General features: G+C 46.3%; 1 protein-coding gene across 3 annotated transcripts in view; it reads left to right on the forward strand.

Annotated features, from left to right (window-relative positions):
- The window catches only part of gon4lb (gon-4 like b), a 33,071-nt gene extending 15,058 nt beyond the window's left edge, over positions 1–18,013 (forward strand). For all 3 annotated transcript variants that reach the window (XM_071397393.1, XM_071397390.1, XM_071397391.1), the window contains exons 15-31: positions 483–702; positions 896–982; positions 8,137–8,329; positions 8,510–8,663; positions 9,082–9,232; positions 9,346–9,462; positions 9,585–11,732; positions 11,920–12,187; positions 12,331–12,491; positions 12,655–12,852; positions 14,106–14,249; positions 14,340–14,636; positions 14,726–14,836; positions 14,933–15,140; positions 16,738–17,038; positions 17,128–17,230; positions 17,350–18,013. In XM_071397393.1, the coding sequence (XP_071253494.1) occupies positions 483–702; positions 896–982; positions 8,137–8,329; positions 8,510–8,663; positions 9,082–9,232; positions 9,346–9,462; positions 9,585–11,732; positions 11,920–12,187; positions 12,331–12,491; positions 12,655–12,852; positions 14,106–14,249; positions 14,340–14,636; positions 14,726–14,836; positions 14,933–15,140; positions 16,738–17,038; positions 17,128–17,230; positions 17,350–17,469 (4,981 nt within the window). In that variant the 3' untranslated portion in view covers positions 17,470–18,013. The remainder of the gene's footprint in view (positions 1–482; positions 703–895; positions 983–8,136; positions 8,330–8,509; positions 8,664–9,081; positions 9,233–9,345; positions 9,463–9,584; positions 11,733–11,919; positions 12,188–12,330; positions 12,492–12,654; positions 12,853–14,105; positions 14,250–14,339; positions 14,637–14,725; positions 14,837–14,932; positions 15,141–16,737; positions 17,039–17,127; positions 17,231–17,349) is intronic.
- Positions 18,014–18,100: the final 87 nt, after the last annotated feature.

Here is an 18,100-nt window from a genome sequence, read left to right on the forward strand (position 1 = left end):
AATTGTTATTGAAATGTGGTGCGCTTTCTGGCGCCACATGACTATCTTAGATTCACCCAATGGGTACTTAATTTTGGTAGTAGTGAAGGAGTAGCTAGCTAGCGACACCTAACGTTACTACGGAGTCCATAAACTGCAGTAGCTGAGCTCAAACTTCATCCGAGCCCTACTATGGAGAAGCCACACAGACGGGAGGGACTGTGAGACACCTTGATGACACAGTGCTGCCTGCCTGGCCATCTTTGCTTGCTCTCCCCTTACGACCACCTTTCTCCGATGACCACTCAAGCCATGAACTTTCCCCACCCTCTCAGGACCTTCCATCTCATGAATGATGTTTTTCTAAATTGCTTGTCTTTTTTATGCTTTAAAGCACTCTGAGATGATTTATGCAATGAAGTGCTATAAAAGTTGAACGTATTATTATGTCATCAATATGATTATTATTCCCTTTCCTGACCCCTGCCCTCTGATCTCTGCAGGTTTCAGGAGCCACTGGCTAACATGCTAACAGAGAGGCGGCGTACTGTGAGGGAGCAGATGGAGGCTCTGCAGCAGAGGAGAGCCCTCCAGGAGACCCCTGGCCGTTCCACCCCCACCGTCACGGTATCACCCCCCATGGTGCTGCTGCCACCTCTGCCCTGCCCCGTCCTCATGCTCGACCACACCCAGAAACTCCAGCTGCAGCAGCAAGTCCAACAGGTAGGTTGGCCCGCTCGTAAAACTTAGCTGAGGAACTGAAGTTGGTGGAATATAACATTTCGATTTTCAAAGTTGCCTTATTATTGACACCAATAATTTTTATTATTTTCTAATTGTTGAAATATTGACACATGACACTGTTAGACTCACTGACCCCCACCCCCCCTTGCCTGTTTTGTCTGTCTCTGTTCAGCACATACAGCTGCTGACCCAGGTGCACCTGCTGTGCAGCCCTGTGGAGGCCTTGCACCACAAGGCCCACACCACCAAACAATACCTGGTGAGTTACTGATTCTCGCTCTCTCTCTCTATATATATATATATATATATATAGAGGTCGACTGATTATGATTTTTCAACGCCGATACCGATTATTGGATGACCAGAAAAAGCCGATACCGATTAATTGGCCGATTTTTAAAAAACGATTTTTTTATTAGTTTATTTGTAATAATGACAATTACAACAATACTGCATGAACACTTATTTTAACTTTAATATAATACATCAATAAAATCAAATCAATTTAGCCTCAAATAAATAATGAAACATCTTCAATTTGGTTTAAATAATGCAAAAACAAAGTGTTGGAGAAGAAAGTAAAAGTGCAATATGTGCCATGTAAAAAAGCTAACGTTTAAGTTCCTTGCTCAGAACATGAGAACATGAAAGCTGGTGGTTCCTTTTAACATGACTCTTCAATATTCCCAGGTAAGAAGTTTTAGGTTGTAGTTATTATAGGAATTATAGGACTATTTCTCTCTACCATTTGTATTTCATATACATATACATATATGTTCGTATAGGCACTTTAGTATTGCCAGTGTAACAGTATAGCTTCCATCCCTCTCCTCGCCCCTACCTGGGCTCGAACCATCGCTCCACAAAAGCCGCGGCCCTTGCAGAGCAAGGGGAACAACTACTCCAAGTCTCAGAGCGAGTGACGTCACCAATTGAAACGCTATTAGCGCGCACCCCGCTAACTACCTAGCCATTTCACATCGATTACACCAGCCTAATCTCGGGAGTTGATAGGCTTGAAGTCTTGCGAAGAGCTACTGGCAAAACGCACGGAAGTGCTGTTTGAATGAATGCGTACGAGCCTGCTGCTGCCTACCATCGCTCAGTCAGACTGCTCTATCAAATATCAAATCATAGACTTAATTATAACATAATAACACAGAAATACAAGCCTTTGGTCATTAATATGGTCGAATCCGGAAACTATCATTTCAAAAACGAAACGTTTATTCTTTCAGTGAAATACGGAACCGTTCCGTATTTTATCTAACGGGTGGCATCCATAAGTCTAAATATTGCTGTTACATTGCACAACATTCAATGTTATGTCATAATTACGTAAAATTCTGGCAAATTAGTTCGCAACGAGCCAGGCAGCCCAAACTGTTGCATATACCCTGACACAATTTCACCTGATTAATATTGCCTGCTATCCTGGATTTCTTTTAGCTAAATATGCAGGTTTAAAAATGTATACTTCTGTGTATTGATTTTAAGAAAGGCATTGATGTTTATGGTTAGGTACAGTCGTGCAACGATTGTGCTTTTTTTCGCAAATGCGCTTTTGTTAAACCATCCCCTGTTTGGCGAAGTTGGCTGTCTTTGTTAGGAAGAAATAGTCTTCACACAGTTCGCAATGAGCCAGGCGGTCCAAACTGCTGCATATACCCTGACTCTGCTTGCACAGAACGCCAGAGAAGTGACACAATTTCCCTAGTTAAAAGAAATTCATGTTAGCAGGCAATATTAACTAAATATGCAGGTTTAAAAATATATAATTGTTTATTGATTTTAAGAAAGGCAGTGATGTTTATGGTTAGGTACACGTTGGAGCAACGACAGTCCTTTTTCGCGAATGCACACCGTATCGATTATATGCAACGCAGGACACGCTAGATAAACTAGTAATATCATCAACCGTCCTACATCCGGCGCCGAAACGAGATGGCCGCCTCGCTTCGCGTTCCTTGGAAAATATGCAGTATTTTGTTTTTTTATGTGTTATTTCTTACATCGGTACCCCAGGTAATCTTAGGTTTCATTACATACAGTCGGGAGGAACTACTGAATATACGATTAACGTCAACTCATCATCGTTCCTACCAGGAATATGACTTTCCCGAAACGGATCCAGTGTTTTGCCTTCCACCCAATACAATGGATCTGATCCCAGCCGGCGACCCTGTGCGACGCCGTAAAAGGGGCAAACGAGGCGGTCTCCTGGCCAGGCTTCGGAGACGGGCACATCGCGCTCCACTCCCTAGCATACTACTCGCCAATGTCCAGTCTCTTGACAATAAAGTTGATGAAATCCGAGCACGGGTAGCATTCCAGAGAGACATCAGGGATTGCAACGTGCTCTGCTTCACGGAAACATGGCTAACTCAAGAGACGCTAACGGAGTCGGTGCAGCCAGCTGGTTTCTTCATGCATCGCGCCGACAGAAACAAACATCTTTCTGGTAAGAAGAGGGGCGGGGGGGTATGCCTTATGATTAACGAGACGTGGTGTGATCATCATAACAACACACAGGAACTCAAGTCATTCTGTTCACCTGATCTAGAACTCCTCACAATAAAATGTCGACCGCATTATCTACCAAGGGAATTCTCTTCAATCATAATCACAGCCGTATATATTCCCCCCCAAGCAGACACATCGATGGCCCTGAACGAACTTTATCTGACTCTTTGTAAACTGGAAACCACACACCCTGAGGCTGCATTCATCGTAGCTGGGGATTTTAACAAGGCTAATCTAAAAACAAAACTCCCTAAATTCTATCAGCATATCGATTGTGCTACCAGGGCTGGAAAAACCCTAGATCATTGTTATACTAATTTCCGCGACGCATATAAGGCCCTCCCCCGCCCCCCTTTCGGAAAAGCTGACCACGACTCCATTTTGTTGATTCCGGCCTACAAACAGAAACTAAAACAACAAGCTCCCGCGCTCAGGTCTGTTCAACGCTGGTCCGACCAATCTGATTCCACGCTTCAAGACTGCTTCGATCACGCGGATTGGAATATGTTCCGCATTGCGTCCAACAACAATATTGACGAATATGCTGATTCGGTGAGCGAGTTCATTAGGAAGTGCATTGACGATGTCGTACCCACAGCAACGATTAAAACATTCCCAAACCAGAAACCGTGGATTGACGGCAGCATTCGCGTGAAACTGAAAGCGCGAACCACTGCTTTTAACCAGGGCAAGATGACCGGAAGCATGACCGAATACAAACAGTGTAGCTATTCTCTCCGCAAGGCAATCAAACAGGCTAAGTCCCAGTACAGAGACAAAATCGAGTCGCAATTCAACAGCTCAGACACAAGAGGTATGTGGCAGGGTCTACAGTCAACCACGGATTACAAAAAGAAAACCAGCCCCGTCGCGGACCAGGATGTCTTGCTCCCAGACAGGCTAAACAACTTTTTTGCCCGCTTTGAGGACAATACAGTGCCACTGACACGGCCCCCTACCAAAACCTGCGGGCTCTCCTTCACTGCAGCCGAGGTGAGTAAAACATTTAAACGTGTTAACCCTCGCAAGGCTGCAGGCCCAGACGGCATTCCCAGCCGCGTCCTCAGAGCATGCGCAGACCAGCTGGCTGGTGTGTTTACGGACATATTCAATCAATCCTTATCCCAGTCTGCTGTTCCCACATGCTTCAAGAGGGCCACCATTGTTCCTGTTCCCAAGAAAGCTAAGGTAACTGAGCTAAACGACTACCGCCCCGTAGCACTCACTTCCGTCATCATGAAGTGCTTTGAGAGACTAGTCAAGGACCATATCACCTCCACCCTACCGGACACCCTAGACCCACTCCAATTTGCTTACCGACCCAATAGGTCCACAGACGACGCAATCGCAACCACACTGCACACTGCCCTAACCCATCTGGACAAGAGGAATACCCATGTGAGAATGCTGTTCATCGATTACAGCTCAGCATTTAACACCATAGTACCCTCCAAACTCGTCATCAAGCTCGAGACCCTGGGTCTCGACCCCGCCCTGTGCAACTGGGTCCTGGACTTCCTGACGGGCCGCCCCCAGGTGGTGAGGGTAGGTAACAACATCTCCACCCCGCTGATCCTCAACACTGGGGCCCCACAAGGGTGCGTTCTGAGCCCTCTCCTGTACTCCCTGTTCACCCACGACTGCGTGGCCATGCACGCCTCCAACTCAATCATCAAGTTTGCGGATGACACTACAGTGGTAGGCTTGATTACCAACAACGACGAGACGGCCTACAGGGAGGAGGTGAGGGCCCTCGGAGTGTGGTGTCAGGAAAATAACCTCACACTCAACGTCAACAAAACAAAGGAGATGATTGTGGACTTCAGGAAACAGCAGAGGGAGCACCCCCCTATCCACATCGACGGGTCAGTAGTGGAGAAGGTGGAAAGTTTTAAGTTCCTCGGTGTACACATCACGGACAAACTGAATTGGTCCACCCACACAGACAGCGTCGTGAAGAAGGCGCAGCAGCGCCTCTTCAACCTCAGGAGGCTGAAGAAATTCGGCTTGTCACCAAAAGCACTCACAAACTTCTACAGATGCACAATCGAGAGCATCCTGTCGGGCTGTATCACCGCCTGGTACGGCAACTGCTCCGCCCACAACCGTAAGGCTCTCCAGAGGGTAGTGAGGTCTGCAGAACGCATCACCGGGGGCAAACTACCTGCCCTCCAGGACACCTACACCACCCGATGTCACAGGAAGGCCATAAAGATCATCAAGGACAACAACCACCCAAGCCACTGCCTGTTCACCCCGCTATCATCCAGAAGGCGAGGTCAGTACAGGTGCATCAAAGCAGGGACCGAGAGACTGAAAAACAGCTTCTATCTCAAGGCCATCAGACTGTTAAACAGCCACCACTAACATTTAGCGGCCGCTGCCAACATACTGACTCAACTCCAGCCACTTTAAAAATGGGAATTGATGGAAACTATGTAAAAATGTACCACTAGCCACTTTAAACAATGCCACTTAATATAATGTTTACATACCCTACATTACCCATCTCATATGTATATACTGTACTCTATATCATCTACTGCATCTTGCCATCTTTATGTAATACATGTACCACTAGCCACTTTAAACTATGCCACTTTATGTTTACATACCCTACAGTACTCATCTCATATGTATATACCGTACTCTATACCATCTACTGCATCTTGCCTATGCCGTTCTGTACCACCACTCATTCATATATCTTTATGTACATATTCTTTATCCCTTTACACTTGTGTGTGTATAAGGTAGTAGTTGTGGAATTGTTAGGTTAGATTACTTGTTGGTTATTACTGCATTGTCGGAACTAGAAGCACAAGCATTTCGCTACACTCGCATTAACATCTGCTAACCATGTGTATGTGACTAATAAAATTTGATTTGATTTGATTTGAACCGTGTGTAGTTAACTAGTGATTATGATTGTTTTTTATAAGATAAGTTTAATGCTAGCTAGCAACTTACCTTGGCTTCTTACTGCATTCGTGGTTAGAGCGTTGGACTAGTTAACCGTAAGGTTGCAGGATTGAATCCCTGAGCTGACAAGGTAAAAATCTGTCGTTCTGCCCCTGAACAAGGCAGTTAACCCACCGTTCCTAGGCCGTCATTGAAAATAAGAATGTGTTCTTAACTGACTTGCCTAGTTAAATAAAGGTGTAAAAAAAAAAAAAAAAAGATTTCCGTTTGTTATGAAAACTTGAAATCCGCCCTAATTTTTATATACAGTGGGGAGAACAAGTATTTGATACACTGCCGATTTTGCAGGTTTTCCTACTTACAAAGCATATAGAGGTCTGTAATTCTTATCATAGGTACACTTCAACTGTGAGAGACGGAATCTAAAACAAAAATCCTGAAAATCACATTGTATGATTTTTAAGTAATGAATTTGCATTTTATTGCATGACATAAGTATTTGATACATCAGAAAAGCAGAACTTAATATTTGGTACAGAAACCTTTGTTTGCAATTACAGAGATCATACGTTTCCTGTAGTTCTTGACCAGGTTTGCACACACTGCAGCAGGGATTTTGGCCCACTCCTCTATACAGACCTTCTCCAGATCCTTCAGGTTTTGGGGCTGTCGCTGGGCAATACGGACTTTCAGCTCCCTCCAAAGATTTTCTATTGGGTTCAGGTCTGGAGACTGGCTAGGCCACTCCAGGACCTTGAGATGCTTCTTACGGAGCCACTCCTTAGTTGCCCTGGCTGTGTGTTTCGGGTCGTTGTCATGCTGGAAGACCCAGCCACGACCCATCTTCAATGCTCTTACTGAGGGAAGGAGGTTGTTGGCCAAGATCTCGCGATACATGGCCCCATCCATCCTCCCCTCAATACGGTGCAGTCGTCCTGTCCCCTTTGCAGAAAAGCATCCCCAAAGAATGATGTTTCCACCTCCATGCTTCACAGTTGGGATGGTGTTCTTGGGGTTGTACTCATCCTTCTTCTTCCTCCAAACACGGCGAGTGGAGTTTAGACCAAAAAGCTCTATTTTTGTCTCATCAGACCACATGACCTTCTCCCATTCCTCCTCTGGATCATCCAGATAGTCATTGGCAAACTTCAGACGGGCCTGGACATGCGCTGGCTTGAGCAGGGGGACCTTGCGTGCGCTGCAGGATTTTAATCCATGACGGCGTAGTGTGTTACTAATGAATTTCTTTGAGACTGTGGTTCCAGCTCTCTTCAGGTCATTGACCAGGTCCTGCCGTGTAGTTCTGGGCTCATCCCTCACCTTCCTCATGATCATTGATGCCCCACGAGGTGAGATCTTGCATGGAGCCCCAGACCGAGGGTGATTGACCGTCATCTTGAACTTCTTCCATTTTCTAATAATTGCGCCAACAGTTGTTGCCTTCTCACCAAGCTGCTTGCCTATTGTCCTGTAGCCCATCCCAGCCTTGTGCAGGTCTACAATTTTATCCCTGATGTCCTTACACAGCTCTCTGGTCTTGGCCATTGTAGAGAGGTTGGAGTCTGTTGGATTGAGTGTGTGGACAGGTGTCTTTTATACAGGTAACGAGTTCAAACTGGTGCAGTTAATACAGGTAATGAGTGGAGAACAGGAGGGCTTCTTAAAGAAAAACTAACAGGTCTGTGAGAGCCGGAATTCTTACTGGTTGGTAGGTGATCAAATACTTATGTCATGCAATAAAATGCAAATTAATTACTTAAAAATCATACAATGTGATTTTCTGGATTTTTGTTTTACATTCCGTCTCTCACAGTTGAAGTGTACCTATGATAAAAATTACAGACCTCTACATGCTTTGTAAGTAGGAAAACCTGCAAAATCGGCAGTGTATCAAATACTTGTTCTCCCCACTGTATATATATATATATCTCCTTCTCAAGTCCTAGTCTCTGTGTGCCTCCCACTCAGGAGGAGCTCCAGACGTTTGCCCAGCGTGAGGAGGCGATCAGGTCAGTCCGGGACCCAGGCTTCAGCAGCATCTTCAGGGCCTGTAACCTCCAGGGGGCGCTGTCTCTGGTCCAGGAGCAGGAGAGCTCTGTCTCGCCATCCGCTCCTTCTCCTCCAACCCCCCCTGCCAGGCCTCAAACACGCTCTAACAATGGTAATGAACTGGGAGGTCTGGTGTGTGTGTGGTTCATATGTAATGTGAAGATGTGAGAGTCTGAATTGTATGTACTAAAGATGGTATTGATAGCCTGTGTGTGTAGCTGTTTTGTGTTATCTATGTGTGTCAGAGGGTGGGTTTTGTGAATTGCGTGTAAGTGTTTGGTTGTCCCTGCAGTGCGTACATACCCTCTGCTGCATGCTGAGACGGCCTGGCTGCTCGCCACCCGCTCCATCTTCCTCTACCCAGAGCTCCTTCCCCACTGCAGCCTGGACCCCGCACTGCACCCTCCACGCACCAAGAACAACTTCTACACACGTGGAGAGGACAGGTACACGTGCACACACACACACACACACGTTTACACATGCTGCACATCCTGTGTGGGGACACAAACTCCACAGGAGCTCATGTTAACAAACAAAAACAACCTGTTAAAAAAACAATCCTCATTTTACACACAGTCCCTGGTCAAAAATAGCCATGCCAAACGTGAGTATTTTGTCAGTGAGTTGCCTGGTCAGTATTGAGCTGAATATTAACACTTGAAGGTGTGTTACCCTTTGCTGAAAAGAGGGTCTCTCTCTAGCTATCTCCAAACTCATTCAATGACCATTCACCGACATAGTTGGAACTATGAGGGCCTATGTCATCTTTATTCCTACAACCAAGCATCAAATTTCTCCTCGCATGTTTGAATGTTAGACTCAAGACTAGATATTTACTCGCAATGTGGATTTTTGTTCCAGGCTCATTGTACTTGGGTTGAAGCACTTCAGCCAGACAGAGCTCCCCTACCAGCTCATGTGTCGCTACCTCATCCGTACCAAGAAGCAGGACCAGCTACGCTCCCGTGTCAAGGAGCTGTGTGGCCACAAGACATCTGACAACGCTATCAAGGTGTGGACCTCACAACTCATTAATGCTTATCACAGTCTTTCTCAATGTTTTGATCATGCCTTGATGTTATCACCTATTTCCATGTTGGGCTTTATCTGTTATTTTCTTCTCAGTTGTACTGTCAGCACAACATAGTTCCTGCCATGCAGGAGACCTGTGGCAGGGTGATGCCAGGGGAGGAGCGCCCCCCAGTGGAGAGAGAGATGTCTGTCATGCCCAACTGGCTACGGGTACAAACTCACCTACCACCACTCTCAGTATTTACTTATCAGAGAAAATGTAATTCTCCATTTTACTTCCCTTTTACTACTAATAGGTACTAATTCCTATGTAAATGGTTTCTCCTCTACAGAAGAGTCTACCATTCATCCACAGGGCGGTGATGGAGTATAATAAACCACATGGGAAATCCCCATCCAGAATACCTCCACCTCCTCCAGCACCTCCTTACACGTTCGCCAATGGGACGCGATATCCCCCATCTCTCCCTAGAAATGTCATCCTACGCCTACACCCCTGCATGAACTACAAAGGCGAGCGCCCACCCATCGCCCCTAAACCTCGTCCCTTCTACGCTTTCACCCATTCTGCCCCGCTTACGCCCCTAGCCAAAGCCCTGCCAGATACACTTCGCTTTCTGGCCCATGTTCCTGGACCTATCCCCTCACAAGGGGTCATCCTATTGGCCAAGGCCCCCAGCACTCCAATCCGAAGGGCCCTGCCATTGTCCCAGGCTCCTGTCACTCCTGCCCATGGAGCAGTGCCATTGGTTCAGGTCTTACCCTCCATCCCGGTGGGAGGCCCCCTCTTTGTGATGCAAACGAGTCCCAATCAAACAGAGAAAAAAACACCCTACCGGGCACCGTTTCGCAAACTGCTGCCCATCCAGCCGGCTACCCCAAATCCATCACCCCCACCCCCCTTGTTTGCTCTTCCAGCAGAGAATGGTGGTACTCCCTCATTGGTCACTAACTCAGCCCGTCGTGCCTGTGCTGCTCCAAGATTGGCCAAGCGGCCCTCACGCTCCACCCCTTCCCACCAGGACACTCAGGCTAAGACCAGAGCAGCTCTCGCCCGTACTCTGCCCAGGCCCCTCCTGCCTGCCCCACCCAGCTTGGAAGTTTCCCTGAACTATCCCCCCACACCTCCTGATAGCAGGCTCCAGCTAAAGTCTAGCCCTGTGTTCTTCTCTCACACGCCCTCCCCTCCCCTTAGCATCAAAACCAGCCCTATGGACCCCTCCCTCGACAATCAGAACAGCACCTGGGGGCAACCAATCCATGCAGAGGTCAAAGATGAAGTTGGGTTTGACCCATCCTTAACCTACTCCCAAAACCTTTCTGGATACACTCCGAACATTACTAATACAGACACTTTCACACTCCAGTCTAGCAGCTCCCATGCTATTATGTCTCCGTCAATCATCCAGAGCCTCTCAGCCCCTAAGAATGACCAGTATGTACTGGTACAAACTGCGACCCATGGTTCTATGCAAATGCTATGGGTGCCCAAACACTGCCTGGTTTCAAACGGGTCCGTGTCATCCAATGCTTCAGAGAATGGGTTTCACCGGTCTGAAAGCCTCCCGTTTGGTCTGTCGCCTGCACCCCAACACAATATTACTGGGTTAACGAATGGCATACCTTCCTGCATCTCGCCACTCACCACTTTACCTAATGGCACAATGGGCTACCAGCAGGCACTGAGTGTCCGGTTGCCCAGCAACAGTGTTCTGACCAGCGGAGATGCTTCCGGGTCGAGTTTAGAGGAGCAGCTGCACCGATTGGTGGAGGGATTACGGGAAGAGGGGGAGCTGGAAGAGAAGGAGGGATGGGGGGATGTGGAGGGTCCTCTACTGACACTTTCTGAGTCACCCTCTGGGAGCCCCTGCTCCAGCCTGGAAAGCCATGCTGACGCCCTGGAGAGAATGATGGTTGGTGAAATGGAGGGAGGGGAGGATGGGGTGGAGAATAACAGGATAGGGGGAGAAGAAGAGAGGAGAGAGGTGGGGCTAGAGAGGTGGTGCATGGCAGCTACATCAACGCACATACCTGACATACCACCTGAGGGAAATTGTGGTGAAGAGGATGAGAGAAGGGAAGAAGAGGAGGGAGATTGTGGTGTGCATGGCATGGGCATGCTGAGTGGAAGGACTGTAGCACAGGAACAAACTGGAGGAGGAGGAGGAGGAGAGAAGAATGGTGGAGAAGAGGGTGACCAAAGAGAAGGAGACAGTGGAAGAGGGGGAGAGGAGGAGAGAAACGGAGAGAAGGGTGAAGATGGAAAGGGAAGTGGAGAGGGGGAAGAAGAGGGAGAAAGAGATGGAGGACAGAATGGAGGAGGAGAGAAGGATGGAGAGAAAGACGGGGATGGAGAGCAGGAGAGGCAAGGGGAGGAGGAGGAAGAGGAAGACTTTGATGACCTTACTCAGGATGAAGATGAAGAGGAAGTGATGTCATCAGCCTCAGAGGAGTCTGTTCTCTCAGTGCCCGAGCTACAGGTACGTAACTTAAAAGTTTAAGTGTGAATTTTTTGGCATGAAAGTAGCATAAGGTTACCTGTTCAGACAGCTAGCAAATGTTTCTATTTTTACAACATTCTACCTTAATATATCTAGAAAGTTAAGAATATTCTCTTCATTAGTTCTTCATAAGCCTGCTAACGGTCGCCCACCATCCATCCCACAGGAGACCATGAAGAAGCTGACATGGCTGGCCTCAGAGCGGAGGCTGTGTGACTCTGAGGAGGACAACTCTCCAAACTCCCCCACCTCACCCAACTCCCCCGTCTCCCAGAACTCCCAGGAGGAGAACTCTGAGGAGGAGGAGGGGCCCACCAAGGGGGAGGGGCTGGAGTCTGGGGACGGCGGGGTCAGTAAGGTCCCTGGAGAGGAGGACGTGCCCCCTGGGGAGGGAACCCCCAGAGCCAGTGGGAAGGGAGCTGGACGTGGCAGAGGTCAGTCTAGGGGTGATGGAGACCCACTACAAAATGTTTTCATGTTCTCAGAAATGGTCTACTAAGTATTCACTTCCATATAAGTACTGATTTTAATCCTTGTTTTGTATCTTCTCTCTTTTCCTGTGGTTGGGTACCCTCAGGGCGAGGCAGGCCTCCTCGCAGTCTGAGGCGTAGTCGTCGTCCGGAGAGGGACAGTAAGGACACGTCCAAGCTGCTGCTGCTCTATGATGACCACATTCTAGACAACGACCCCCTCAGAGAGAGCAAGGACATCGCCTTTGCACAGGCCTACCTCAACAGGGTAAGGAACAAAAATGGATTGTGTTTTTTGTAATGTGGATTTTGAATCTCTGGTAGCATACTCTAAATGACATACTTCACAACAAGTTGCAAAGCATTAGTAGCAGTTATCCAATAAAAAGAAAAGGTTAACTTTAACTCTCGAACCCGTCTTCCTCCCTCAGGTGCGGGAAGCCCTTCAGGGCGTACCTGGTAAGGTGGAGGAGTTCTTGGGGCTGCTATATGAGTTTGAGCAGGAGGGTGAGGGGCGCAGCGCAGTGGAGCTCTTCTCCCAGCTCCGTCCTGTCCTGGGGGAATGGCCAGACCTCCTCAGAGACTTTGCGGCCTTCCTCCTCCCGGAGCAGGCTTTGGAGTGTGGCCTGGTAAGGATGACTTCACAGCCGCTTATCATTTCGTATTGGATATTTTCATAGATGCTTATTAAGGATCAGGCCCAATGTAACAGAGTGTTCACTAGAGGTCGGCCGAGGATGATTTTTCAACGCCGATAGCGATTATTGGAGGACCAAAAAGTGCCGATACCAATTAATCGGACGATTTTTTAAATATATTTTTGTAATAATGACAATTACAACAATACTGAATGAACACTTATTTTAACTTAATGTAATACATAAATAAAATCTATTTAGTCTCAAATAAATAATGAAGCATGCTCAATTTGATTTAAATAATGCAAAAACACAGTGTTGGAGAAGAAAGTAAAAGTGCAATATGTGCCATGTAAAAAAGCTAACGTTTAAGTTCCTTGCTCAGAACATATGAAAGCTGGTGGTTCAATATTCCCAGTTAAGAAGTTTTAGGTTATAGGAATTATGACGTGTCGACTATTTCTCTCTATACCATTGGTATTTCATATACCTTTGACTATTGGATGTTCTAATCGGTACTTTAGTATTGCCAGCCTAATCTCAGTAGTTGATAGGCTTGAAGTCATAAACAACGGTGTGAATCAAGCATTGCTAAGAGCTGCTGGCAAACGCAGTAAAGTTTGAATAAATTCTTATGAGCCTGCTGCCACCTACCACTGCTCAGACAGACTGCTCTATCAAATATTAAATCATAGACTTAATTATAATATAATAAACACCGAAATACGAGCTTTTGGTCATTAATATGGTCAAATCCGGAAACTATCATTTCGAAAACAAAACGTTTATTCTTTCAGTGAAATACAGAGCCGTTCCGTATTTTATCGAACGGGTGGCAACCCTAGGTCTAAATATTGCTGTTACATTGCACAACCTTCAATGTTATGTCATAATTATGTAAAATTCTGGCAAATTAGTTCGCAACGAGCCAGGCGGCCCAAACTGTTGCATATACCCTGACTCTGAGTGCAATGAATGCAAGAGAAGTGACACAATTTCACCTGGTTAATATTGCCTGCTAACCTGGATTTCTTTTAGCTAAATATTGATATAAACTTGAAATAGGCCTTAATTAATCGGCCATGCCGATTTAATCGGTCGACCTCTAGTGTTGATATATAATTATGTTCAACAAAAATTATTATTTGTCTTGTAGCCTAACACATTGTAGTGAATCTGCAAAGTTCTCACTGCTGATAAAGCCATTAATACTCTTCGACTATGATGTTTTATGTCCTGTCCAGTTTGAGGAGCAGCAGGCATTTGAGCGGAGTCGGCGCTTCCTGAGGCAGCTGGAGATTAGTTTTGGGGAAAACCTTTCTCACTACCAGAAAATCGTACGTGCTCTGCAGGGGGGACCTGGCCTTAGTCCTGCCAGCATAGAGGAGGTATGTCAGTATTCTACACCATTCACATTAGTTGTCAGCACAGTAAACCAATGTTAAATCACCAGTGTAATCCACCTCTGTTTTCTACAGCTTAAAGCACAGATGTCCTCCCTCCTGAAAGGCCACACCCACTTGCAAGGGGAATTCTGGGTATTCTTTGACGAGCTCCGCCCACCCTCAGCCCGTCCAGGGCAGTTTGAAGAGGCTTGTTGGCCAGAGGAGGCAGGGGGCGGAATAGATGGAGGCGAGGGTGTTGGCTTGGGGTCAGGGGGAGGGGCAAGTGGTGGTTTTGAAGAAGTGACCCTCCCTGATCTAGAGGAAGAAGAGATTCCACCAATGACAGGTCGCAGCCGGAGGAGAAAGATGGGTTCTCATGGCATCTACAAGGTTTGAGGAAATGTGGTCTGTGTCGTTTATTGATTTCTAATTGCGTTTGCAATTATGATTCTGATTTGGCTGGTTGTCTTCCTTCACAGGAGTGTGATTGGCCAGAAAAGGACTGCTTCTGCCTCTGTCATGGTGCCAGCCATGATGCCAAGCTTCGCAGACACAAGAGGAAAGGATGCTCTCGCTGCCATGGCAACAAGGTAGCTTCGTAGTCTAGTGTTTTGTTGTTCTAAACTACCTGTGTGAATAAAATGAGTTATGGAGATGACAGAATGTGACATGCTGTCTTCGCTCAGGCTTCCGATGGCATCCCCAGGGCGATGAAGAGCCTTGACCCCTTGTACCCCACGGCAACCAGCCCCACAGCCAACCTCCACATTGAGACAGGCGGGGAGGAGAGGGAGGAAGAGAGGGAAGATGAGAAAGAGGAGAGGGAGGAAGATAAAGAGGTGGACGCTGAAGTAAAAGATGAAGTCGACAGTGGGGCCAACAGTCCACATCCTGGTAAGAATTGCACTACCTATGCTGTATGAATTAAGGTTGTTGTCATTATTTGGTCAAAAGCAACTAAAGTAAAACCAATCTACATAAGTAATATGGCTGAAAATACATTGTATGTTGCCTATAGAATGTAAAACTTTAAAGTGCGACTGCCCCTAAAAAGCAATTTCTCGTTTTGAAAATGGCATTGTGGCATCGATAAGAGTCATAAAGTCAGTCTTGTCCAAAACTGAGATTTGCGAGATGATAGGAAAAAATGGTATGTCATGGAATGAAGGGTACTGTTTTCCTTTTGGGTTTATTTCAATCCTGCCCACAGCTGTCAGCATCCAAGTAATCATCAATTCGGAGCGCAGCTGCATACAAGCTGATTTTAATGCCTTTGGTCAATTTGGTTTGACTTTCAATATCCCTATGGGGCTAGTTGGGGACCATCAGTAAATGACAATGTACATGGACAAAATGTTTGTCAATGCTGCCAAGTTTCTATGACTTAAACGTCAAACCAACTATACATTTTAGAATTGCATATGCAAATATTGGAAGCATTTAATGAGACAACTAAAAGATGTGCAACGTAAATAATTGTCCCATTTCCATTGTGTAATTCATTGACTGTCCCTAACTAGCTCCAGAGAGGCTATTCAATGTCAAACCAATTTTGCCACGGTCGCGAAATAAGTAGGCTAGCACTATCTAGCCTAGACGACTTCAAGACCTGGTCAAGTTATCTATACTGAACCAAAATATGAACGCAACATGCAACAATTTCAAAGATTTTACTGAGTTACAGTTCATATTTTGAAATCAGTCAATTGAAATAAATGAATTAGGCCCTAATCTATGGATTTCACATGACTGGGAATACAGATATGCATCTGGTGGTCACAGATACCTTAAAAAAAAAAAAAGGTGCGTGGATCAGAAAACCAGTCCGTATCTGGTGTGACCACCATTTGCCTCATGCAGCGCCACACATCTCCTTCACATAGAGTTGATCAGGCTGTTGATTGTGGCCTGTGGAATGTTGTCCCACTCTTCAATGGCTGTGGGAAGTGGCTGGATATTGGTGGGAACTTAACACTCTGTTGTACACGTCGATCCAGAGCATCCTAAAAATGCTCAATGGGTGACATGTCTGGTGAGTATGCAGGACATGGAAGAACTGGGACATTTTCAGCTGCCAGGAATTGTGTACAGATCCTTACAACATGGGGATGTGCATTATGCTGAAACACGAGGTGATTGGGGCGGATGAATAACACGACAATGGGCCTTAGGATCTCGTCATGGTATCTCTGCATTCAAATTGCCATTGATAAAATGCAATCGTTGTCTGTAGCTTATGCCTGCCAATACCATAAACCACAGCCACCGTGGAGCGCTCTGTTCACAACGTTGACATCAGCAAACCGCTCGCCCACACAACGCCATACACGTGGTCTGTGGTGGTGAAGGCCGGTTGGACAACTCTCGTTTGGCTTCAGTCATGGCTTGCTGCATTTCTGAACGAGACAAAAATCTAGAGTCAAATCAGGAAGTTCAGCCCCCCTTTAAACTCTTTCACACGTTGCAGATAAACAACCATTATGTTTTTCAGAAAAGCAAGGAGCCCCTTCATGGGAGGGTCCTGAGGAAGGCTCACTCCCCCTCACTGAGAAGGAGGATGATGAGGAAGAGTGGAAGGATGGGGAGAGAGAACACAGCCCCTCGCCAAAGAGGAGTAAGGGGGATGGAGTAGGCTCGGGGGTGTCTGATGGCCCCCCAACAGCCTTTAGCGGGGAGATGGAGAACCCCCTGACCCCCCTGCAGCCTTGTCCCAGCCCCTCTTCCGATCCCCCGGTGTGTGCCAAAAACATCTCCCTCACTGCCAGTGGGGAGAAGGTCATACTCTGGACAAGGTGAGAGAGACGAGCCTGAAAATGTTTGGTCTTTGTTTAATGTTTTAAAATGTTTTTGTTAAAGAGTGATAATCCTCTTTGGGTTACAGGGAGGCTGACCGTGTCATTCTAACCACCTGTCAGCAGCAAGGTGCCAATCAGAGTACTTTCCAGGCAATTTCCACCCAACTTGGCAATAAGACACTCAATGAGGTAAAGATTGTTTTTTTTGTAACCGAACTCTAAAAAATCCAACAGTAATACACTTGTTGAAAAGTCTTGGCTTGTGAAATTAACCCTCGTCTACTGACTCTTATCTCTTTCTTGTCCAGGTGTCTCGGCGGTTTCGGGACTTGATGCGCCTGTTCCACACCGCTGCCCGGCAGGTCAACTTAGAGGACGACGCTGTGACCACCGAACAGCAGACAGTCACAGATGAGGAGCAGGACTGAACTTGACAGATCCAACCCAAAAAGGACAGAACTAAGTTCAGATACTTCAAAGGAGAGGAGCAGAGAAGATACTTGACTGCAGTATATTCATACTAACCAGTTCAAGGCTGGTGAAATCTGGAAGCAACATTGAGGGCATATGAACGCTTTTAATAAACTCATATCAGAATCATCTGAGCCTTCACTGAGCTGAAGCAACACCAGCAGCTCGAAAGATAGCAGCTTTTCAATTTTGCCAGAACCAATTTTGACAGTGAGCACTGTAACTGTACATCACTAATTTATTTTAAGAAATCCACCCTTTGTCTAAAAGTTATCACTCAAATGCACTACTGAGGGACGAGGGAACATAGTCTCTTAGTGTGGCAAAAGTTGTATAAATACTATAAATAGACAATTGGTGTTTAGTCCAATAATGTTTTTTTTAATACTTTTTTCAATTCCCTGAGTTGTGCATGTATGGCACAATATGGGAATTTTGCACGGTAATACTACCTGTACAAGAGTTATATATTTTATACAAAATAAACGTAATTTATCCGTTTTCCTTTTTTGATTAATTCCTTTCGTTGATGACTGAGATGTTATAAGAGTGCAATCTCCAAGGCGCACATCTAGACGTCTACTAGAC

Source organism: Salvelinus alpinus, chromosome 4 (assembly GCF_045679555.1).
Source record: "Salvelinus alpinus chromosome 4, SLU_Salpinus.1, whole genome shotgun sequence".
Taxonomy (NCBI): Eukaryota; Metazoa; Chordata; class Actinopteri; order Salmoniformes; family Salmonidae; genus Salvelinus; species Salvelinus alpinus.